Raw genomic sequence first — 26,865 nt, 5'->3', positions numbered from 1 at the left:
TGGTGCCAGCCCTCACTTGCTCCCTTATTTGAGACAAGGTCACCTGTGGTTTGTTGCTGCATATGTTAGGCCAGCTGGCCCATGGGCTGCTGTTTCTGTAGGGTCTCCTGTGCCCACCTCTCATCTTCTTGAGGTCTGGAATTCTGTGTAGTATCATGCTCAGCCTTGACATTTCTTGAGGGATCAAAACTGGGATCTTCACACTTGAACACTAATCACTTCACCCTTTCCCCCTGGAGCCATCATCACCCCAGCCCAGTTCACTCTTGATTTATACTAGCTGTATCCCATCTATGGACCCACTAGACTTCGTTGTCCCTGCTCACACAGGTGGAGATTTAGGTTGTCTCCTGTATTTGGAATGCTTTTGAACATTCTCTGGTTCCTGAACGGCCAAAGATAAACTTTCAGAGTTTGTAAGCCGAAAAAGCATTTGTTTTTGCTTCATTTTTGTGAGATATTTTCAGTAACTATGAAATTCTAAGTTAACTGTTTTGTTTTGCTTGGTTTTGTTTCCATTTAGCATTTCAAGGTGTTCTTTATGATTTCTGGCAAGAAATTTTCTTCCTTTTTGGATTCCTTGCTGTATAAGCTATCTCCATGTCTGTATCTAATACTGTTATAATCTATCTGGTTTACTCAGAGATGATCATCTCTGCAGCATGTGCCATCTGTGGGTTCTTGGATCAATGAACTTGCATAATTCCTGCAAAATTATTGGAAATTCCTAAAAAAATTATTGGGAAAATGTCTTTTTCTTTTTCTTATTGCTCCCATTAACATACATGTATAATATGGTCTTGCACATTCTGCTCATGTTAAAATTGTCTGTTCTTTGTGATTCACATGCATATTCATTCTGTTGTTGTGACCTAGTTTTTATTCAGTAAGACTTAATATGCTTCTAACCTTCATTTTATTTTTATTTTCAATCTACCTATTATAATTTTGATCTCTGGAAGTTCAATTTGTAATTTTTTAAAAAATATCTTTCATGTGTCAACTTTTGAGTATAGTTGTAATTGCTTAATATTCTTATTTCTAATTTTAACATCTATGTCATGTTTGGGATTGTCTTACAAATACTGAGTTCTCTCTATATTCATAATTGTTCCTTTGTGTTCCTTTCCAAAGTCATGAATTATGTGCACTATAGAGGAACTATTAATGTGTGTAACATGTATGTGAAGGTTAGAGTACAGCATCACATGTCTTCTCTAGTCACTCTCCACCTTTTTTCAGAGACAGAGTCTAAACCCAGAGTTTGCTTATTCAGATAGACATGTTGACCAATTAGCCCTAAGGATGCTTCTGTCCCCACCTCCCTAACTCTGGCATTCAGGTCTATGTTGCTGGAATCACTTTTTTAAGTGAGTACTAGAGATCTGATCTCAGGTTTTCATGCTTGTGTGGCCAGCATTTTACTGAATGATCAGTCTCTGCATCCCTATGCTTGGCAAATTTTTAATTGAATGACAAATGAGTGTTACCATTTGGTATATGAGATATTTATTGCAATAAACACTACAAAGCTTCATTGTTAAGTCACTTAGAAATGATCTGATCTTTTCAGACCTTTAAGAATTGTTAAGCAGCAGCGCACAGTGCTGCATTCAGGGCTACTTATTTCTCACTTACTATGTCAGGATAATTTTGGGTACCCTGCAAATACCCTGTGAAAATGAAATTTTCCTGTCTGGCTGGGGTAGGAGATAGAGCTCTATTGCCATTGCTTCATAAGCACCAATTATTACATCCTCCAATCTATCTGGCTGCTTCCCTTCTCCCTGGGTAGTGACTTCCCAGAGAGATACAGCAAGTGCAAAGACAGAAACCTCCTACAGGCCATTTATGTTCTCACTCTTTGTAGGTATCTCCTCTCCAGTATATTGCCTGTGAACTCCAAGGACTTTGGTCTCGCCAAGCTTAGTTCCCTTTGTGTCTTGGGGGTTTGCAATGGTCAAACAAGGTTTTCCCTTTTGGTCACTTTGCTGAAAACCATTATGACAGAGCTCATCTCATTTGGTCCCAAATCCCAGAGATAGCACATTCTCTACTAAACAGTAAGTTACTTAGAAACATGGTTTCATTTATTTTTGTACATTTGGGGAGTTATTTTGTAGTAGAGGGAATAAATTAAAAAATTGTTATTTCATCTTTGTTCAATATCCATCCTTAACTCTTTATTCTTAAAACAAACATGATTATGATCTTCCCTTATTTGCATATGAGTAACTGGAGAATTAGTCAATAACTCAACTCACTAGTGTTTAGAGTATGTAAGTGACACAACACCTAAAGCTCTCACACACACTGTGGTATACTGCTTCAAGAAGAAAACAAGAAAGATATGGAAGAAATATTTAACACTGAGGATTTCACAAAACCAGCCAGAGTACTACCCTTGTAAGCTGGTTTAGATACAGATCTTCTTTAAAAGAACAATGAATCAATTATACAATTCTTGGAAGCTACACACAGTAACAATCATAAGACCTGAAGATGTTATTTACTATCTATTGGTCAGTCACCAACTTTGACTCTTTACAAAATTGGCAGACAGGATATCAGGCCTGTTGACAAAACATGGACATTTACTCCATTATTTTTGAGGCATCTCTTCTCTGTCTGAAGAAGTTTCCTTTATACTACAAATGCATATTCTGAAATAGTAATTCTGTTATCTTGTACCATCTAGCACAGAAATTACTAAAACTCATATAATATGGCAGGCTGTAACCACATACAAAGCCATAGTCTCACACACACACACTCTCCTGCAGGGCACCATAATGTTGACCTCTGTGGAAAGTTTTTTTTTTGTTGTTTTTTTTGTTTGTTTGTTTTGTTTTGTTTTATGTTTTCTACAACAGTAAATTCATTTCATCATAAAATATGATGAAATACTCATGACCTTTGAGCATCATATTCAATAGTAAACTACATAGATACAAATAGTAGAGAAATAAGGTTACAAATCATCTAATATGACATGTAATTTCAGATTAGGTCTTAGAGAGGTCCCAAATGTCTAATGATTAAAAATCATAAAAGACATTTAACATTAAGATGTTATTGCTCTTTAGATAATCACTGTTGAATTAAGCAATCAAATCAAGGACCTCCTATTCAGTTTTATCCCAGGTAAGATTCTGCTTAGAATAGGTCCCTCAAATTCATTACGCATATTAAATATTTATTGTTAGGTTGGGGTATAAAAGATGTCAGAAATGGAAGTGGATCCAGCATTCCTCATAGGGAACCTGGAAATTACTTTTCACCTGAACTGACTTAGTCAGGAACCTGGGCTCCAGTCACAGCCTCCCTGTTTTAATCCTAGATTTCTAACTCAAACACTTCTTTTCAGTGTGTCTCTGTCCAGAACTTTACCCTCCTGACTACCTCCTCATTGCAAGAAGGAAAGAGCTGTGCTTCCTCACAAGACGGCAGTGATGACGAAATGTACTAGTGCAGGACAGTTAAGCACTTGCAGGCTTTCAGCATTCAATCTTTGTTACTTACCTTTGTTTGTATGTTTAAATTGAAATGGTCAAAGAAATCTGAGGTCTTTCCATTTTGCTGATTATCTAGATGTCTTTCTAATTAGAATATAATGCCAAAAGATACCTACTTCTGTACTTCTAGTCCTGAGAGTTACTACAGGAAGTAAAACTCCCCGACCCTCAGTCTCAGGGGTGACCAACTGCTGACCTTGTTTATGTGCTGCAGACTTGTGTTATCTATGGCCAACAAAGATCACATACTTGCTGTGAGAGAACTCTACTCTAGTAATCCTAAATTACCCCTGAGTAAAAAACTGTCCTGAGGCCCATAAAGGAACAAAGCGCTCAGTGACATGTGGAAAGCTGCTACAATATTAAGACTAGTCAGTGTACAAAAAGGTTTTACCTATAACTGGCAATGTTCTGGACTTTCTAAGTTTGCTCTCAATGTTATACAAGAAGCTGGGCATTTTCATTATTTTCTGCAACCTATTTGCTTCTCTTTCATTTAACTCATGATGAGAAAAGGAGGGGTAGACATTTGGCTTCCCAACTGATAAAACAGACTCAGGAAATTTCTGGAAATATTAGGTGACTCAAGACACAGGGTAGAAGAAACAAGTAGGCCCATGAGAAGAAACAGGCAAGCAAATGTTAAAAGAAGGAATGAACGCACAGAAGATAAATACCTAAAACCAAGACAAATGTCCATCGTTAGAAATCATTAACACACGACAGTGATTTTAACTCTGACAAGTTCCCACAGGAAAATTCATCCCATGCTATCCAATGAGTTTGATTATGTCATTCATGTGCTAAGGCATGTGCCTGTATTTCCCTCCTGTCACATTACGTGCACATAATTTGGAGATATGAAATATCATTCATGACAGGATCCAGCTTCCTCTAAAAGAGGAAGGTTTATTCTGCTTTCACTTGGATGTAGCTGAAATAAATACTAGAAAATTCCATCCCAATAAATAATTTATATCATTCCAATAACTATCTCTCCTGAGAAAATAGCTTATTTTATTTGTCTATATGTTACTTAACTTACTCAATTAAAATAAGTTTTCTAAAACATGAATGACATTTGTGAGTAGGTTATATCTTAATTAAATGTAGGTACTCTCTAATGTATTAAATGAATGTCTTCTTATTCATATCCTTCTCACCTATAATAATCATTCATATAATGTGTCTAATATATTTTAAATTAAAAGACTTCTGAAGTTCCTATTTAAATTAATCAGTTTCATTTTTTTACTAATTTCTTATGTATCATAAAAACAATAGGCATAAACTGTATTTCAAAACCTGCCTTCATTGGAAAATAGTCATTTAATATGATCCTACTAAAATTAGGAGAATAATACCAATAGATATTAAAGGATTAAATAACCTTTCTGTACTTTTTAAATTGGATTTTTTTGCTACAAACAATATAATAGGCATTATCAAATTAAATTCATCCCACCTGTACTCTAAGACCATGAGTCACTCTGGTCTTAAGGCAAGTACAGTAACTGAAGACAAATAGATTTTGAACTCTTCCACAACTAAAAAGAATAACATATAAAGCAGTGCTACATCATAACATGCTTTATCATAGTGTTAGGCTCAGAACACTGTTTTTTCCCAAAGAAATGTTAATTTCCATCTGAGTTCAGGAAATATGTAAATCTTGGTTCCAAATGACTGCCATTCAAGCCAGGTGAAATCTTAAATCACAAGCTATATGTTCACTGGCTTCTTCAAAAATCTGATTACCTATGAGTCATTCTGTGACATCTGATTCCACCTCATTTCTTTGACTTATAAACCAAGTTCTTCTAAGACATGATAGCCCTTAATAGACAGCTCAATTGTGCCCTCTAGCCTCTTTTAATATACTGCACCCAGAGGTCACATTTAATCAAACTTGCTATGTGGCTCACCAAGCTGCTCACAAATTCAAACAAACAAACAAAAAAAGTACCAGAGGTGTTGGTGATGAAACACTGTGACAGAGCATCCACTTAGAGTGCTAAATGACAGGAAGCATCAATCAAGGAATGTTTCATGAATGACCTCAAAAATCTACAAATAACTTTCCTAAGAAAAAGCAAGACAAGAGATTTTGTTTCGTAGACATTACCTACATAACTACTTAGCATTTATGATTCTGCCTGGAATTTCTCATTGGTTAGATTAGCTGAATATTTTATGAAATAAATGCAACCTAATTTCTCACAGTCATAATAAAATATGTGGATAGGAAGATAAGCTGGCACTCAGATGATGTGTCAAAATGATCTTCCTCAATAGGCAAAATGAAGATGCTTGATGCATAGGCAGATAGGTAAGACAAACAGACAGACAGATGATAGGCAGGGATGACACATAATAGATGGTAGATAGATAGATAGATAGATAGATAGATAGATAGATACACAGACAGACAGATGATAGATAAGAGATGATAGATAGATACCAATTTAGAGAAAAATCCTCAAAAGAATTTGAACAACCTACTCTAACATCTTCTGATACTAACGTTCAATTTTTAAATTTGTTATCTTAGTAAAAATTTGATTTTAAACATATATCATCTGATGTCAGTATTTGTACTATGGGGGAGATTGAGATAATTTTTGAGACTGAAGTGCCCTTTGTTGCTAGAGATGGTAATGTGGTAAAATGCAAGTTGTAACTATACACATAGCCCAAGGCATTAATTTTAGAAAAAAATTGAAATATCTATGTTTATAATCTAATTTGTCTGCAAATTTAGTGGTTAAGCAGGTATGTCCCACCCTTGATAGTTCATGAATATATATGTGAACATATATACCACATGTTCTGAAGCACAAAATAACTGCTGTAAATTTGGAAATGGCCTTTCTATTAGTTGAGGTTTGTTTTCTTTTTCTTTTGTTTATTTGTTTTTGTATTCTCTCACTGCTGTGGGAAAATCCCTAATAGATAGAGCAACTTGTGGGAATGATTTACTTGGGTTCGAAGCTGGAGAATACAGTTCCTTGTGGAAGAAAGCTTATGATGGCAGGAACTTGTGACATTCCCTCACCTTCCATTCCCCTTCTGATTTAGTCCTTATTTGGGTAACTATGGTAATGTAGAAAAATACCTCAAAGACAAGGTGATTCTAGAGCTCTTCAAGTCCACTATCAATACAAATCACCACACCATTATGGACACTTTATTTTAATACTCACTTCTTAGAAAATGGCAGTGAGAAAATCACTTGCTCATGTTCAAAGCAGTGAGTGACAGCATCAGAGCTGATGTCACCATCCCTTGACATCATCTACTTCATGCTCCACGACACTCCATCAGAAATCACTTTGTCATTCCCAAGGCTACATGAAAACGATTTTGTTAGCTCTCTCTGTATTTGTAGAAAACACCCTTTTCCTGTTCATTTTTGGAACTTAATGTTCAAAGTTTGAGTATAACTGGTCTATATATTGAGTTTTAGTCCTACGTTTAGAGAGGAAGCACTTGGTCCTCAACTGATTAAAACTGCACTTAGACTTATAAAGTACTATATTAATATTCACGGTATTATTTAAACTAGGAACAGATTTCAGCAAACTCTGCCTTATAATAGAAGGTGTAAGCTGAACTTAACGTTCTATGATAGTAACAGATGACAAGACAAAGTGTGAAAATCACATTCTTGAGCTAAACTGTCTAAGAAAAAAACACAGGAATCAAATGTACTAATGTTAGTATGATTGACTTTCAGTACATTATAATACAAAAACAGACAAGATATTTAAATGAAATTTTTCAGACTAGCTGACATGTTCTAACCTAAAAGACTATCATGTAATTTGTTGCCATCATGTCAATGTCTTGTGCTTAATACTGATTTAAAACTAGTAATAATGATATCTAAAGAGTATCATGCAAGAAAATGATTCCAGCAATATATGTGCATATATTCATTCAATCACCAAAACAAGCTATAAAGCAAATAGTATCCTCATCTCTCAAATATGTGAGCTGCATCTGCCAGAGCCTGATGAGTGCTCCAACAGAACCAATGGGGTTAGATAGAAACCAGGAAATCTAGTGTCAGGATACATGTTTTTCATAAGTACATTACTCCACAAAAGGCAATGCAATCGACATAATTACATCCACAGATACTGAAATAAACTGCAGTGGAAAGTAATGAGTAAAGGAACTATGGCAATTGAAAATTCACAGGCAAAGAGGCCAGAAAATTCCCAAAGGAACATGAGGAAATAAATCTTTCTCTTCCAGCACTGAATAAATCCAACACATGGAGTCAAATATTTCATGGATATTCATTTTTGGCCTGAAAATTTTCTAATTAGTCATTTTCAAATCTTCAGAACATGGATATTGTGAGTAGCTGCATAGGGTCTTGAAATAAATTAATGTGTAATAACACTAATCCAACTTTAGAAAAATAAGTATTAATCTGAACAAGTTCATTAAGATTTCCTACATAGTGACTACATATTCTGAAGGAGAAAAAGTAGAAACTTCAAAACATCACTTTTAACTTGACTTTAAAGGTAACAAAGTGGCTGTTGCATCTAACTTGGTCTTTATTTTCTAGAAGGGTCTCAAAAAGAAAATCCCGCTGCACAGGCAGAGATGGATCTGCAGGTCTCAGGGGACTTTTCTAGGTGATGTGAGGACAAAGGTGCTTCCCTAGTCTGTATACCTTCAGAAGGGCTTCCTGAAGAACTCTACATTTGGGCAAAACCTGTCTAGGCAACTTCCAGAGAGAAAGGCAGAGCCAAAGTAAGAAGCTGGAGAGCCTTGGACTGATAACTCCTGCTCATCTGGTTATAGATTTAGGCCCTCTGAAACATTACAAGTAGCCAGCACATATGGAGTGTCTCCTTCAGCCTACAATCCCACAGGAGATACACACGTTTATGAATTAATCACAGGCACCTTATTGCCAATCAGCTATAACTGCTCTGACACAGACTTATGGAATGCTGTAGGTAGAAGTTAGAGGTAGACATATTTTTTATGAGCAAATTAAATAATGAGTCTTGAACATTTAAGCAAACAGAAACTAAGAAATAAGAAAATAAGCATCTCAACATACAGTACTTTTAAATCTATAAAATAGAAGTGCTTTTATCTCTTAAAACATCTCATAATGAATTATTGGCAATTTCAAATGCAGTACATAGCTATCCAAATGAAACTTTGACCTTTTAAATAGATCAGACAGACCTGAAAACACTGATCAGGTAACAACCTGTTATATAAACAAACTACCTGAAAATTTAAGAAAGAGTTACACTCACAATGTATCACTCTTTCAAAAAAATTATCCATATGGCATATGGAATCTTATTTTTCTGATATAAGGAAATCAAATTTTGCCTCAGGAAGATTGTTTTCCCCCCAAAACCATAATCATCATCTTCCACTTAGCTCGATGCACCATTCAGTTTTACATGGCTTACTTTTATCATAAAGCTGCCTTTACATGGTTTCTCTCTTAACAAACATGGACTGTTGTTTAAAAATCAATCTAGAAATGTTCATACATATCACATGCTGTAAAAGTTGGTAAGTTATTGCCATCGTGAACTATAATGTATTTCAAATTTCATAACAAAAAATGCACCCCCAAAATAAGTCCCAGAATCATGAAAATCTCCAGTTCCCAGCAATGACATTAAGAATAAAATGACTTTAAAACTGTAGGAATTAAATCACAATTTATTGTTAATAATTTATGTCAGTTTTAGAATGCTATCCAATGACAGCAGTTTTTGACTTTCAGTTAATATTAGTCATACTACTCCTTTGTAACGAAGTGACTTACACTATTCCCACCTCGAGGATACAGAGAGACGTCAGTGAATGAGTATTCACCTACAACTTAAGGAGGGGTTGAGAAATGCAGGAGATCTATCCATAGTACTGCCTTTGATAGGATATCTTTCTTGATTTAATAGATATTTCATTTCCTTTTTCAAAAACTCAAAAATATCCCTTTATCATCGGCTTTCATAAGAATATCAAATTTTTTCCTGCATCTATTCTGAAAGTGGAACGTTTATTTTCTTAAAAATGTTATTTTTCTTAAATATTTATTTTCTTAAAAAAATCAAACAGGAAAGAGTTAACATGAATATCTCTGTCCAACCCCTCCTACAGGAAAAAAATTCAGGCTTTTCGACCTTAATTCATACAGACAAAAACTATGGGAGAATCACAAATTAGTTCTGCAATGAATAAAGCATTGCAATCTTAGTTGTCAGCATAAAAGGCATCTCTCCAAAGCTCTGGTCCAACTTAATAACTTTAAAAAAAAAATCGGGATTCTATGAGCCTCAAGCATGATTGACACTATTACTGCCTTTCCTTTTTTTAAAGACTGCCTTTGAGAACCAAAGGAATAAAACAACCTCAGTATGTATGTTTTGCAACTAAGACTATAGAGCACAATTTCTTTTCTTCTGGAAAAGAAATAATGGAATATTCTTCCCTTTAGCATTCCCTATGAGAAAGAAATATCTAGTCAACTTTCATCAGGTAAAAACACAAGTCAGAAATGTCCTGTTCTCTTATGTCCTGTATAATATTTTGATTTTACTACCAGATACTTGTATATTTACTATTAGCTACCTGTAATATATAAAATATAAACATACATACATAAATACACACACACAAATATACACACATGTGCTTAGAAATCCAACCAAAGAAGTGCTAAGGAGCTTCCAAAGGGACTTGGAAATAATACAAATTGTGAATAACAATCTCCTATAAATCATTAGAAAATTCTCTTTGTGTTAAGTAAGCTTACTAAGGTCTCAGAGGACACATGACTCTTTCATCTGTCAGCTAAATCTTTGCACTGTGCAATAAACATAGCTGGAAAAACTTAAATATCCCCACAAAATGGGAAAGTGGATCTGTGAACTACCCTTCACATAAATCTTGAGAGACAGAAAGAGATATTTGAAATTCAATATTAAATCATTTTTATAAAATGCCTCAACCTCTTTCAGGTAACAATATCTGGTTGAACTGACTGAGAGATTCCAATATAAAGAAATACAATCTAATCTATATTTAGTCTCACAAAACAAACCCAGCAATCATCAAAACACTAATGTCATTCAATCTTGTCAGGTAGAGTTTCCCAAAGCAGGTAGCTATCCACCCAGGCTCAGATTCCCACAGGAAGCAAGATGCTAGCCAGCACTTACTCTAACAGCCTCCCCTCACCCCATCACCACAGTTTCCTTTCCCACCAAGCAACAGCCCCTTCTGTATATAGCATTATCAACTACAGCTTGCCATTTTCATTCCTTCAGCCTATGAATCAATAACTCCTTTATTTCAACTAAAGTATCTCTTGATTAAAATGTTAGTAAAAAAAACTTAGAGTGATATGTAGTTCCAAAAGTTCAAATTTGCTGTTTTCAGGTAGAAAAATCAAGCTCTGTGCTTCAAATTCAAAGGGTTAAACTATTTTGGTTTTCAAATTGTTGTTTCTTTGAAACAGATTCCTACTTAACATCTGCAAACTTCTCAATTCCTGTGATGATGGCACTTACTTTTTCAAATACATTGCTTCTGCCCCATTATATAGAGTCCAAAGGACAGTCCCTAGAAGCCTCTGCCTGCACACATGGCACTTATTATGAACCCCTTGCTTATAAATTGGTTGCACGAAACAAGTTCAAACCCTGTGCAACAGGTTCTGCTATTGTATAAACATAAGCTCCTAATACCATAACAGGAAGCTTCAAGACAACAACGCAACTATCACACCAATCAATGCAGTTTCAATCTTAATTCTTTCGAGATATATGAGGCCACGGTAGCTAGTCAAGAGAAGTTTGTTTTCCCCAGACTCTCCCACAGTCTCAACCTTAAGTGTACGGTTAATGGAAGGAACTGTGTCACAGCCCAGGTGTGCACGCCTTTCATTGATTTACTGCACATGACTAGCTTTAGTGCTCAGCTGACGACAGGAAGAGCGCTTTGGCAAAGGTCTGACAAGTCCTTATCCTTAAGTTCCCTATTGCTTCTGCTGTTTGTTCCCAAAACTATCACAGTAAAACAAATGACAATCTAAGATTTCTAGGCTTTGTCATGTCAGTGTGAATTCAAATTAAAAACACACCTCCGAACTATTAAGACGGGTCTACGTTTATTCCCAGCCCCCCTGGGAAGGGAGAGAGTGGGCACTTAAAAGCGATGGATTTCATGTGCTCAGTACACTTAGATCTAGTTACAAGTGTATTAAGTTATGTCTAATAGAAAGACACTGTCTGCTCGAGTGTTTTATCACAAAGTGATGTTATTAAGCATATCAAGTATTCCCATGCTCTCTTTGGATTCTTTGATTTTTATTCTCCCTTTGTTAGACACAGACCACAAGGAGAAATATTGCAGGAACAATACCCAGGCAGCACATGATGCCAGCCATCAATGCTGTTTCCCTAGCTGTGTATCCAGCATAAACTCAAGCTTTCTTATAAAGCTACACGTTTGCTCCAGATAGAGCTTTGCCTCTTCCCTGGCTAAGCAGCACCAGCATGCTACAATGAGTCTCTGAGCGTGCAACATCGTGCTTTGTGCAGCTGGGGATAACGGATTGTCGGTCTCCAGGCATCCATCACCTACAACACTGGCAAACTCAACTAGGGTTTTGGTGGCTAGCTGCAAGGGAAACAATGTGCTCTGAGCTACAATCCGACCAGCGAAGGAAAGGTTCCAGCAAGCAGCCAGCCGAGGGGAGAGGAAGAAAGCTCTGTACTCTTACCTCCACATTGAAATACTGCTCCGTTCCGCAGACCGTAGCACATAAAATCCAAAGCAAGGTTTGCAAGAAAAACACCCCTGAACGATGCACGAAATCCAACCTTCTTCCAGTGCTGAATGCGAGTAAGATCATAGTGAACTGTGCCTCTACGGATGGACGAGCTCCCCTTCGTTTTCTCCCTCTTTCCTAAAGCCCACTCCCTCGTTTCCTTTAAAAAAAAAAAAAAAAAAAAAAAAAAAGTCCTCGGGTGGGTAAGGAGCTTGCAGGTTCACCCACCCCTCCAGGGGAGGAGATCAGCGTCGGGGCAGGCAGTCAGGGAGGAGTGGAGGAAAGGCAGGGTCAGCGGCGGCGAATGTTCACCATCCTCACCCTGCTGTCGCCCGGAACGTGGCGCCCAAGTTCAGCTGCGGTTCCGACTCCCAGCGCCGCGGAGTCGCAGCCGCCCCTCCAGCCCGTGCGTCCTCCGCCTCCTCCACCTCCTACGCCGCCGCCGGTGCCCCCAGTTTCTGCGGGAAGGGCCTCCGCCGCTCCCAGCTCACTGCCTCTGCTGTTCCTTCCCTCCTCTCCGCTCCCCTCCAGAATGTTCACGCGGAATCTACATAGCTCCTCCTTCTCGGGGTCTGCGATGCTCTCAGGGGCCCCGCGCGTGCACACACTCAAACCACACGCGCGCGCGCACGCTCCGTCCTAGACACACACACACACAGACACACACACAGACACACACACAGACACACACACAGACACACACACACACACACACACACACACACACACACACACACACACACACACACACGTACACAAGGCCCCGAAACACACGCAGGCGCGCTTCTTAAAGGAGAAGGCTCATAAAGGCTGCCTCTTGGCTACCGTATGAAACCCTGGATTAGGTACCCGGTCTTTGAGCAGGGCCCTAGTTGGTGATGAACTCTTTCTCCTTATTACCTGCTCTCATCCAGAAACCTGGTACTAGGACCCCCGGAAGAATCCATTCCTACATCTCCCCTGGCCCCTAACCTCACATCTAAAAACAGTGCTCCCCTCCCCAACCAGTGCTTGGGTGGGGCTTGGGCTGTGGACCCTCTTGGAAGCTGAGGAGCAGACCAGGCCTGGTCTTGAAGAGTATTTGGCATCTTATTTGGAGAGGTTCAAAGAGATCCCTGGCGCTGGAAATCAGAACAACACCCAGGTTCCTGTGAGTTGCTTGATGGTGTGGGTCAGTAACCAAGGCTGATCAAGTTTGTGAGATGGAGATGGCAAACCTGCCATCAAAAACTTTGTGAGGGTCCCTAATCCTGTGGCCTGGTATCTCCCGGGATCATTGTATTCTACCTAATAGGCTCAGGGAATCAGCAGTTTTGGGTCGGAGAGCAGTCAAATTCAGAATCGGCATTAAACTACCCTCTTCAAATGAGTGCTGAACATACATTTGATGACTCCAAAGACAGGGTCCTTAAGAGGAAGCAGAGCTCCCCACCCCACCCCACCCCTGCTCCAGGGGTGAACAGCTGACAAGGGCGAGAGGAAGATGCTAAGAGCAGATCAGAGGGGGAGGGGGGGACATCTGGAAAGAGCCCAGAGAACTGCAGGAGCTGGAGAGAGCCTGCTGGCATACCAGGCTAGCAAACAGAGGCAGGGGACTTCAGAAGAGGCTGCAAAAAGGGACGTGAACAGAGGCAATGTGAGACAGTGGACAGAGGAGGCAGCAACTACCAGCCCTTGGCAGGTGACTTTTGGATGAAGAGAGAGGGGGAAGGGAAGGAGGCAGGCATCTGTCTGAGGGCAAGGCCAATAAATGTGCTTCTGCTTGGCAGCCAGTAGAGGGAAAGAGGAGCCCACAGGAGAGAAAAGCAGCCAGAGCAGTGGGGAGCAGTGTTCCAGGTAGATGACAGCTGCCTAGGCAAAATGGAAGAGAGAACTGACAAGATGTATTTCCTGGTCAGTCAGTAAAGCAAGAAGCAGAACACAAGAGGTCACATTTAGTAAACAGATGGAAAATGTTGAAAAACAAAAATAGTTTGCCGAGCATTGTAATAATGTGTGTATGATATGTGGCTGGTGGAGGATGGGCAGAAGAAAAGAAGTTTCCGGTTATTGCTTCATTAGAACCGTTGGGACACATTCAGCCACTTGAGTTGAGACTCGGGGAGCTCTCTAGGACTGTCTTCCCTGTGGGTGGGTGTCATGAAGACATATTAAAAAGCATGCCATACACTGCAGGCTGTTAAAATTTGCAGAATGTTTCTTTCAGTCACAGTATTTCATTTGATTTTCACAACATCCTTGAAGTTGGGTGGATTGCTGGGCCTTGCTGGTCTCCAGCTCAGCTGATAAAGAAAATCCTAGAAATCCAAGTTCCAGAAAGACCTTCTCAAGGAATTAAAGTGTGAGCAACAGACCAGGGTGCCTGGTATTCATTTGGCTGTCTGTGTGACAGGACTAACACCTGTCCAGCCCTCCTCCCTCCCTCCCTCCCTCCCTCTCCCTCTCCCTCTTCCTCTCCCTCTCCCTCTCCCTCTCTCTCCCTCCCTCTCTCCCTCCCTCCCTCCCTCTCTCTCTCACACACACACACACTCACACACGGAATTATTTTATATGTACATTATATCTAAAAAGATGCAAAGTTAAAGAGCAAAGATGATGACAATAAAAGTTTTAAAATGTTTCTTGTCACCTAAAGTTTGTTGAAAAACTGAAACAAATTTACAAAAGAACACCAGGAAGAAAAAGCTTTAAATTATGAAGGCCTTACTAAATAAGCCAGAATATTAGAGGACTGTTATCAAGAAAGAGGAAGAGGTGGCTGGTGGGGAGAGGGGGGCACGCCTTTAATCCCAGTATTCTGAAGGCAGAGCCAGGCGGATCTCTGTAAGTTTGAGGCCATCCTGGTCTAAAGATGGAGATCCAGGACAGGCACCAAAACTACACAGAGAAACCCCGTCTCAAAAGCCAAAAAAAGAAAAAGAAAAAAAAAGAAGAAAGAAAGCAAAGAGAAAGTGAGTGGGGCCTGCTAGGTGCTAAGCAAGGAGTCATTTCTCTAAAGAAACTTGGAAAGGAGAAAGAGATGGATGGTTGTGTGCAGAAGTATGTGGATGGAGGTGGGCTTGCAATAATATATTAAAGTAAGAAATCAATCTCAATTAAGTAAAAAAAAATAAAAATAAATACTTATCTATAGAAGGGTGTCTTTAAAGTTATTCATGGGATTGGCCATGCTTATAAAGAGATAAAAACACAAAATTTCAAAAGCAATCAAACTGGACAAAGGGGATGAGCTCAGAAATTTATACTTTCAAATAACAATCCTAAGGAAAGAAAGAAACATTCAAAACAGGAAATACTAAATTTAGGAACATTTAAAAAAGATAAAAAGTGAAATTATTCATGTACATTTATTAATCTGAATTATTAACATTCACCAGTGAACAATGAAAGAAGATATTTGAGATTCCAGGAACAACTAACAAATAAAACACAGTCTCATTTTAATAATGGAATTCAGGATGCATAGTTCAGTGAAAGAGATATCAGTTATCACAACATTGTAAGGATTCAAGTAGTCATATATGAAAGATACTCTACAGTAGACTATAATAAGCAACTGATACTCCCTGAGGGTCTTTGGAGAAAGCCTCCCAGAGTAAGTGATCCTCATAGAATCTTGGAAAATATATAGAAATTAATGAGGGAGATAAGAAACAGAAGGACATTTCAGACCTGTTGTGCAATGAAGCAATGAATATGCAAGAAGATATTTGTAGAAGTATGGATATTGTGTAAAGGGTAAATGCTGGAGCATGTTTAAACAGTCAAGGTTAGAGGTCACTGGGATGAGGAGCAAGGAAGAACAATGCATGTCAGACTCAGCTTAATGCTTTTCCTGAAGAAATTCTTAGAAAGAGGTCATTGAATTTGTTCTGCCTTTGTGAGGTATGTGAACTATGGAAAATCACTTTCTCAAAGTCCTTCTATCTTGTGTTTCCTAAAATATCTTTGTAGACACTTTTCATGCTTCACTAATGAATCTGGAATAATAATACCTGCTATGGACTCAGCTGAAAACCTACAGATAGATACTCAATTTTATTGTCAGAGGTTTGCATTCCATTTCTAACCTATTGACTGTGCTTCTTTTTAAGGCCCAGGGATATAGGAAATTCCCTGTTCTCATATCTACTAATATGTGAACTTCTTAGTTAGTGGTTTTCTCGGAGAGGATGTTGATAACCTATCTAAAGTAAATTAAAATACTGATTACCATTTTTCCCTTTAGGATGTTAATGAAATCTTTCCTCACAATTCCTGTCTCTTGCTGTGTGTGCATTTCGTCATAGGCCTTCTCTGTTATAGAAATTTCAGAAAACTAATAATCTCATAATTACCTGTGACTAAAGAAATTGGAGGAGAGGAAACTAACAAGAAAGCTAAGGAGAAAGTGTAATTGCCCTGGCAAAGGCCAATGGCAATTCAATAAAGTGCCACCTGGGTGATATGGAGACTGAGACAGCAAATAATACCTCTACCCTTCCAGAGAACAACAGCAGATAACTATGTGAGCAATAGGTGACATGTTGGTGTTTCAGGGTGAGTATAACTGCTTACAAAACAACAGAGGTAAATTATATTCTTTATAAATACCATTGAACCAGATTTCTTAGAATATAGTCTTAAAAATTATTTTTATAGTGAGAAGTTACATCAGCTGTTCTACCACAACAGTATATGTACTTCCTTCCATATTTGTATCAGTTAAACCTATAAAGCTTTTAAATAATAAAAAAAAAAAATCCAATGCATACCAAATTAGTGTCAAGCCATTGGCACACCATTACTACAGGGGGTATGCATATGTAAATCAGACCTTGTTATTTAAATTTGCTGTCTGGATGGAATTTTAAGGCTTTGGAAGTTGTCAGAAATGAATACTTACTGATTCCACCAGCTCTCCTTGTGACTCACAATCATGAGAAAATTGAGATGCCCTGTTCTAGGGTTTGCACACAGTAGAGGTCCTTACACTTAATCGACCACTGTAATATTAGTAACATCATATTTGTGTCAAGTTGCTGACTGATTCCAACCAGGTAACCCTTATGGTGCTGAAATGATACTCATTTCCTGAGAAATAAAATCACATGAGCTGAAGTTATTTATATGACTGATTACTTTGGGTAGCATGGTATTCCTTGACAAATTATATGATCATTAAGAAAAATTGGGAAGAAGAGTTCAGTGGACAAGATGTTTACTGTACAAACAAGAGGACTAAATATTAGATGCCCTGTACTCAAATAAATGCCAGACATAGTTGATAACCCCAGCACTTGGATGTGGATCTCTGGAGCTCACTAGCAAACCAATATAGCAGGAAAGATGAACCCCAGGTTCAGCAAGGGATCCTGTCTCTAAAAATAAGGTGGAGAAATAAGTGAGGAAGACATTGTGGTAGTACTGTTTTGTGTCCACATGTGCATGCATGGAGAAACACACCAGAACACACATAATTATCAGCACACACAAAATACATATATACACTCACTGAAAAGAAGAAAAAAATGCTAGTTGTATCATTGCCAGTGAAAATAACATTTTCTCCTATGTTTCCTTGATTTATTCTCTATTTTCTCCTCCACAATTGTCTGTTTCACAAATTATTGGTCATTTGTTTGTCAATTTTTCCTTCATTAAACACTCATTAATTCCCATTAAATAACAACCACTAAAGATATGAGAAGATAAATGTGAAGTGAGTTAAGATGAAGTAACTTAGATTGGCTAGGTTCTAAGATTAAGAAGAAGAAAGTCTTGGATATTAAAGTTGTTTTCACTTGTAATTATGGTTGAAATAAAGATATGACAGTATAAAACACTTAACAAAATGTTTAGCAAAATTTAACAAGTATCCAGGGTTGGCCCCAGCTCCTCCAATTCTCTTGATCTTGGAGTGTTTGAAGTTCAGAGGTCCAAACTAGCTTAGGCGGGTGTGAAAGCCTGCAGATTGGAGAAGAAAAGAAATAATGGACCTTATGTCATTTGGTCACTTCCCTCTTAAGATTTTATCATGTACTCCTATTGTGGTGATTTTTTTCAGATCTATTTCTTCAAATATAAATTCAGTTCTTGGATCTCAAATTCATATCATCATTTTTACTTGAAACTCAGCATCTCCTTCAACAAGCTCACCACTTTTTCTTTATGTGAGTTTTGCTTGCTTGTCTTTAGTTTCCTCATTTCAGCCGAAACCCACTAATTAACCAACCTTTGACCCTTGTGTTATTTATGTCCAGTACTGAATCAGAAGCCAGTAGCTATGGCATCATTTTGTCCATTACCACTCTGATTCATTCTTTTCCCTGTACTGCAGTTAACTCTTGTCCCTGTAAATTCATGCTCTTGAGCATTCATGCATTGCAGCATTTCTATCATGTTGTGTATCATATATACTTTAGGGTTTTTATTTATATTGTTAGTTTGTTTCCTATGGTCCTGAATATCAGTCTACTGGGACCACTCCTTAATTAGCCTTGTTAACACAGCTATACATTCTAAAATTGGAAGAATATCTTTAAAGTCCTCTTCCTAAATTCCTAAATAATAATAATTCCTTAATAATGAAAGGATAGAAAATTGAGGCTCACCAAATTTAGAAAGTTATGTGAATAGTTAGTAAAGGAAAATAGTGTATATTTTTATTTGTACTATATTGCTTATTTATAAGCAAAGTAATATTATAAATGACTTTAGACCTATAAGAAAATAGTATGAAAAAAATAACAACCCATGTGTCTTAGTTAGGGTTTCTATTGCTGTGAAGAGACATCATGTTCCCAGCAACTTTTATAAAACTCTTATAAACATTTAATGTGGTGGCTTTCAGTTTCAGAGGTTTAGTTCATTATCATTATGATGGACATGGCAGCATTCAGGCAGACATGGTGCTTGATCTGAGAGTTCTGCATCATGATTGGCAGGCAACAGGAAGTGAACTGAGATACTGAGTGTGGCTTGAACATGTATGACACTTCAAAGCCTGTCTTCACAGTGACAACTTCCTCCAACAAGGCCACACCCACTCCTACAAAGTTGCACTTCCTAATAATGACACTTCCTTTGGGGGCCACTTTCTTTCAAATCATGTTAAGAAATAGTTTCATTGTTAATATAGTGGTTGTATGCAAATAATTAAGATAGTCTAAAGTGCAAGAGTATTCTTGATTACTAATTATGTCATAGTTTCATAATGATAGATCTGATGAAAAATGAGAATCATAATGGAGCTGGTTAGTCCAATAGCAGAATTGAGAATCCCTTTAGACATTTATATAGCATTGGGAAATTTAGTCTTTCTGGTTTTATTGTCTTTATACAGTGGGATTCCATGTTCATAAAGAGTTGTGAGAATTCAATGAGATATTTATGTGCAGAAGGTCCAGGAAATGTATAAATAATAAACATCAGAGTTAATTGCAACTGTATTATCTAATATATATAATATACAACTTAATATATGCGGCGAGCTCCTCGACCAGCGAGGAAGAACGACCACCATTCGAGGATTCTTCTCAGATCACACTTTATTGGAGCGCCTCTTGATTGAGGGAGAGCAGGAGGTGAGGGGCCCCAAGAACCAAAAGGCAGCTGCTTATATAGGGAACCAAGCGAACGGGTCAATCTATGATTGGATCCCACCAGAATGCAAGCACGGGGAGCCACGGGATAGGCTGAGGACATAAGGCCAAATTACCATATACACACATGCGCAAACCTCGAGGCTCACAGCCCAGCAAGCATAGCCAAATATGGAGTTGTTTACAGCAAAGCTGTCAGGAAGTCGGTGCCATCTTAGAATGGTGACTCCCTACATCTCCCCCCTCTTTATTAATTAAGCAACAGGAGAGAGTAGAGGTCCGATCTCTGATAAGACCTTCAAGTACCCTTTTCTCAGAGATGGGATATTGATACTGACCCATATGCAATCGGACTTGCTCTCCTTGAAGGAAGGAAAACGTCCTACTCTCCAAGTGCAGTGCATGAGCCTGGCATCCTGTGCCCAATACAAATACTTCACCCAATCAGGTCCTCACCTCATGATGTGTTGACCGATCGAAGGTGAGTAAACAAGATAATTATCCACACACCTTCCCGAGTGCAATGGACTAACTAGTCCTAGGGGTGCAAAGGCTATGTGAACTTATCATTTGTTCTTTAAGGCAGAAAGCCAGATCTGAGGGGAGGAGCCACACTCCAGAGCAGCTAATGCCTGAGTGATAATGACCTTGTCCTTTTTTGTACGTGCTCACAAACGGCAGACCAACCACAGACAAAGCACACACCCTCCAAGACAGCATGCCAAAAATATATCCACCCCCACCCACTCCTTAAACAGGGAAAGGGCAGAAGAAATCCAGGAAGTTAATCCCTCCGCCAGTCCGGTGTCCACCTGGGTCGAGTTCACCGTGACGATAGCCACCCTCAGTTGTTCCATCAGGTTGTCGAATTCTCCCATCCAATTGCCTAAAAGATAACTGGACAACTGTTTAGACAGATTTACAGCACGGGTAAAGTTTTCATACTGGATACTAGTCACACACAACCCAGCATAATTCTATTGACAGCCGAGCTGGGCAATCTGCCAAAGGGTGTCAATTTGCGCTTATTGGTCGCAGCCTCTTCATTAGCAAACTCAAATCAGGAAGGCCTTCCAATCTAAGTATTGGCCTGGGCTCAAGCACCCACATGCAAGCCCGCTCCAATCACTGGGTGTCATGCAGTGCCTGTTTAAGGCCTCCACCTGGGCTACAGTGAAAGAGGCTGTGATCCCGTAGGTCCGCACTGACTCAGCCAAGGATTTTATCACCTTGAATACAGTAGCTTGTTAAGAGCCAGAAAAATTGGGTGCGATGAAGAAGCGCCCATGTCTAAACTTTTCAACCTTTTAAACAATGTTTCACTTTCACTCTTGGTAACCTTTTAAACAATGTTTCACTTTTACTCTCTCTTTGCCTACAGAGAAGAGCAAAATCCTCCTAGCTTTCACTTTCGGCTTGTCCCGCTCTCTCTTTGTCTGCAGAGAAGAGCAAAAACCTCCCTGCTTTTGTTGCAGGTTTCCAATTCATCTGGGAATTCCTTTAACCCTGCTTTTGTCGCGGGTTCCCAATTTACCTGGGATTTCCTTTAACCCCGCTTTTGTCGCGGGTTCCCAATTTACCTGGGATTTCCTTTAACCCTGCTTTTGTCGCGGGTTCCCAATTTACCTGGGATTTCCTTTAACCCTGCTTTTGTCGCAGGTTCCCAATTTACCTGGGATTTCCTTTAACCCTGCTTTTGTCGCAGGTTCCCAATTTACCTGGGATTTTCTTTAACCCCGCTTTTGTCACGGGTTCCCAATTTACCTGGGATTTCCTTTAACCCGCCGCTCCGTGTGTTGAGTTCTGAATCCCCTTCGACCCCTCACCTGGTGTCCGAGTTTCCCGGTGTCCGAGTTTCCCGGTGTCCGAGTTTCCTGGGTTTCGGCACCAGCTGCGGCGAGCTCCTCGACCAGCGAGGAAGAACGACCACCATTCGAGGATTCTTCTCAGATCACACTTTATTGGAGCGCCTCTTGATTGAGGGAGAGCAGGAGGTGAGGGGCCCCAAGAACCAAAAGGCAGCTGCTTATATAGGGAACCAAGCGAACGGGTCAATCTATGATTGGATCCCACCAGAATGCAAGCACGGGGAGCCACGGGATAGGCTGAGGACATAAGGCCAAATTACCATATACACACATGCGCAAACCTCGAGGCTCACAGCCCAGCAAGCATAGCCAAATATGGAGTTGTTTACAGCAAAGCTGTCAGGAAGTCAGTGCCATCTTAGAATGGTGACTCCCTACAAATATACATACAGTATGTGGGCAGGAAAGACCAACTGTGCCTGGCTACTGTTTAGAGTGAAGATCTGTTGGGGAGAAACAACTGTTTTGCTATTAATTGGCATTAATACAAATGATAAAGTTTATCATAATTCAGCAAAAGAAAAAGAGCTTTAGCATCACAGATTTTAATATTTATATGGAAATATAATTAGTTCTTTTTAAACTATTACACATTGTATTAGGTGTACTTTTTATTAGTTCACTGCCAAAGAGAAGAAAATAGAAAACAGAATGGAAATTAGATTTGCTTTTATTAAAAGTCACAAAACTACAATGAAAATTTATAATGTGAAACTGAGAATTTTTCATTAAAATAGGAGTATTGGATTGAAATCTAAACTTGAGTTCATGAAACCTCTTATCAGCTAATTTCCAACCATAAATGAGAGAACAAGCATCCAAATGAAATACCCTTTGTTATGTCTTTTGGAAGAAAAATAAAAGTAAATTAATCCATATCAGCACACTTAACATTAAACAAGGATAAAATAAAAAGAGGAAATAGCAAATATTCTTAGTTCTAGTATGTTTATGTTTTCATTATACATTTTATCATTCTGAAATTGTTCAATCTGCATTATCTTTAATGTCTTCTGTACTAGGGTAGGCAGAGTTATTCTGTCCTTGTTTCCCACTATTGAACTCAAGATGGTAATGGAGGTAGTTTTGTCCATACCGTTCCTGATTACTGTTTGTTCCTGTGCTGAACAGTGGTTGTAGTACTATCTTAGAGTTGGCCAAGACTTACTCCTAACACGCAGTTATAGTATCCCTCCAAGACAATTTCCTTATAAAGTATATTAGCTTTCTGGTTGTTTTAAGAGTTTCATTAAGGCATCTGCCTCTATTTAATTAAACCTATGCTTTTCTTTTAACTTCAGTTTAACAGATTAGTGACTCAATCATGTTAAATTATTAAAGTATGGATGTCTACAACTCTAGAGGTATATAAAAACTTTTTTATTATATTTGTGTTTTTATTTTACATATCAGCCATGGGTTCCTCTGCCCTCCCCCTCCCACTCCCACCCCCACATTCTCCCCAGCCCCTCCCCTCCATTCCCATTTCCTCCAGGGACAAGACTTCCCTGGGGATTCAGCTCAACCTGGTAGATTCAGTACAGGCAAGTCCAGTCGCCTCCTTCCAGGATGAGCAAAATGTCCCTGTGTAAGCCCAAGGTTCCAAACAGCCAGCGCATGCACTAAGGACAGGTCCTGGTCCCACTGCCTGGGTGCCTCTCAAACAGTTCAAGCTATTCAATTGTCTCACTTATCCAGAGGGCCTGATCCAGTCGGGGGCTCCTCAGCTTTTGGTTCATAATTCATGTGTTTCTATTAGTTTGGCTATTTGTCCCTGTGCTTTTCCAATCTTGGTCTCAATAATTCACACTCTTACAGTCCCTCTTCTTTCTCAACAACTGGACTCCTGGAGTTCCACCTGGGACCTCGCAGGGGATCTCTCCATCCACTTCCATCAGTTATTGGATGACAGGGTGTTTGGCCATCTGATCACCAGACTAGGTCAGATCAGGCTTTCTCTCAAGCTCTATTATAGAGCTACCATAATTAAAACATCTTGTTACTGGCATAAAAACCAACATGTGGACCAATGGAATTGAATTGAAGACACTGACATTAACCTGCACACCTATGAACATATAATTTTTGACAAAGAAGCTAAAACTGTACAATAGAAAAAAGAAAGCATCTTTAACAAATGGTGCTGGCATAACTGGATGTCAACATGTAGAAGGCTGAAAATAGATCCATATCTGTCACCATGCACAAAACTTAAGTCCAAGTGGATCAAAGACCTCAACATAAATCCAGTTACTCTGGACCTGATAGAAGAAAATGTAGGAAGTAGTCTTGAACACATTGGCACCGGAGATCACTTTCTAAATTTAACACCAGTAGAACAGACATTGAGAGAAACAATCAATCAACGGGACCTCTTGAAACTGAGAAGCTTTTGTAGAGCAAAGGACATGGTCAACAAGACAAAGTGACAGCCTACAGAATGGGAAAAGGTATTCACCAACCCCACATCTGACAAAGGGCTGATATCCAGAATATATAAAGAACTCAAGAAATTAGACATCAAAATGCCCAACAGCCCAATTAAGAAATGGGCTATAGAACTAAACAGAGAAGTCTCAACAGAGGAAGCTCAAATGGCTGAAAGACATTTAAGGAATTGCTCAACATCCCTAATTATCCAGGAAATGCAAATCAAAACGATTCTGAGATACCACCTTACACCTGTCAGAATGGTTAAGATCAAAAACACAGAAGATAGCTTACACTGGAGAGGATGTGAAAACTTTTTTCTTTAAAAATAGTAACATTCAGTGCTCTTAACTCATGAGTCTTTCTGCATCTTGACAAGCCATATTTGGTTGATATCCGCCAAATGCCTGTACTTTTCTGATAGAGAGGAAGTGGGGAAGAGGGACTAGGCAAAGAGGAATGACAGATAACTGCAGTTGGGATTTAAAAAAGATAATTAAATAAAAAAAATATATTAAAATTGACAGCAGTCAACTAGATAGGCAATTCATTTTGCAAAGCCTTGGTAGGGATGAAGACCTAGTTCTAGAACTCACATAAAATTTAGACATGGTAGCACATGCTTATAATTCCAATCATAGCTGGGGAGGAAGCAGAGAGGTGAGTAGATCCTTGAGGTTCCCTGGATAACAGTCTAACTTACATAGAGTAGTTCTAGGTCAAACAGAGACCCTGTCTTGAACCAAAGGAAGAAGTGACCTTAAATACAGTACCAGAACCTCTGACCTCCAATACAAATACAAACACATACATGAATACATACATGCATACACACATAAAGCATCAGTCATTTCAAATGAGCTAAGACTTAAAATAAAGTTTTCACATATTTATAAATAATGTAAAATAATTGAAATACAATTATTATTCATCTAATTTTGATGAAACATGTAACTATTCTTAGGAACATTAAAACTTACTAATCTGATCAATGCCTATCACTGTAACAGTTGTATCAGAAATTCAAAAATAGTCCAGGGAGATGAAATCCTTAGGGCCTACATGGTGGAAGGAGAGAACCAACTCCAGAAAGATGTCTCCAGACTGCCTTGTATGTGTCATGGCGCACACGTGCACACACACACACACACACACACACACACACACACACACAGTAAATAAAAATGTAATGCAATTTTTTAAAGGTGTTTAGAGTTATCCTGGGTATATAACAAGTCTAAACTCAGCCTAGGATACATGTCAAAAATGATACTGTCTTAAAAATGAAATAAAACACAGCATAAACAAAGTCCCTCACTAACCCAAACAAAATTTAAACATGTTTTAAAGTGTGTTACAAAAATATAATTGCCTAAATATTTATACTCAAGCAGTTTTTCAACTGAAACATTATTATGTATTTCAAAAAATGTTATTTTCACACTAGTCAAAGTTATCAGAGAATGTTGTCAGACGTGATTATCGTTTTTACATCAGACAGTGCAAAGCACTAAAACATGAAACTTGATTTTTAATATTGTCATCATTGTTTAAAAAAGTCAGTACCTAGGATATATGCACTTCATAAAGGAGTTTTATTTTATTCATAATAAATATACATTGGTGTTTACCGTATTTTAATACTTGTCATATTTAAAGTTGTTGTTCCATTTATGTTAAAATAAACCCTGCTTCCCACTTTTAAAGAGACTTTTATTAATGTATGTATACAATTTATAAATTAAGATAATATAATTAGATAGATATTGCTTCCATGAAATTTTGTCTGGTTTCTAAATTTTCATTTAAAATGGATGGAGTTCAGACAATGCAGGGCTGGAGACTCAGCTGTTTACTCTAAATTACAGAACCATCACTTGTTGTGTGGGAAGGCTACAGGTGTTTCATTTGTATTCTTACTCAATGTAGGGAAAACTCATTTCAATTTTGAGCTGCTATAATAAAAACTCTATAGACTGGGTCACTGAAATAATAAACACTTATTTTACAGTCTGGAGGTTCTAAAGTTCAAAGTTGAGTAGCTAGCAGATCCAGTGTCTATTCAGGCCTGCCTTCTTGCCTGCAGACAAGCTTCTATCTGTAATTTTATACACAGATCAGAAGATAAACTTTCTATGCTGCCCCTTGTCTCCTAATGATGCTAATCTCATCTGTGAGGGCTTCATTCTGGTAAGCTAAGTACTGCATAGGCCTACCTGCATACATCACTTCAGATGTGTGTTTTAACATACAAATGGGAAAAGAGGCACAGAGGGTCAGCTTTACTATTTCTAGTATGTCACCCTGCAACTTCTTGAGAATAACTACAACTTTACCAAGTAAAATATTAAAGGGTGTTTCTACTGGCATATTATCTGTGATATTTGAGACAACTTGTGTTGAAATTATGCTGTTTTTTCATTTACATATATCATAGTTGGTAAATATACACTTTAATTATCTTTTGTTTTTTTACAGTAAACTGCCTTATAGTTTTGGAAATAACACTATCTTTAATACACATCTGTAATATACATAAATTTCTATTTTAAGAGCTAGAGAGATGGCTCAGCATTTAAGAGTACTTGTTGTTCTTCCAAATAACCCCACTTTTGTTCCCAGCACCCACATTGGGAGCCTCA

At 38.4% G+C, this 26,865-nt stretch overlaps 1 protein-coding gene across 1 annotated transcript in view; it reads right to left on the bottom strand.

Moving 5' to 3' along the window:
• Positions 1 to 12,490, bottom strand: part of Mmp16 (matrix metallopeptidase 16) — a 243,198-nt gene extending 230,708 nt beyond the window's left edge. The window contains exon 1 of the mRNA XM_036178331.1: positions 12,295 to 12,490. Coding sequence (XP_036034224.1) covers positions 12,295 to 12,426 — 132 coding nt within the window. The 5' untranslated portion in view covers positions 12,427 to 12,490. The remainder of the gene's footprint in view (positions 1 to 12,294) is intronic.
• Between the last annotated feature and the right edge of the window lie 14,375 nt (positions 12,491 to 26,865).

Source organism: Onychomys torridus, chromosome 2 (genome assembly GCF_903995425.1).
Source record: "Onychomys torridus chromosome 2, mOncTor1.1, whole genome shotgun sequence".
Classification (NCBI taxonomy): Eukaryota; Metazoa; Chordata; class Mammalia; order Rodentia; family Cricetidae; genus Onychomys; species Onychomys torridus.
This window is presented reverse-complemented; position numbering and strand designations above follow the sequence as displayed.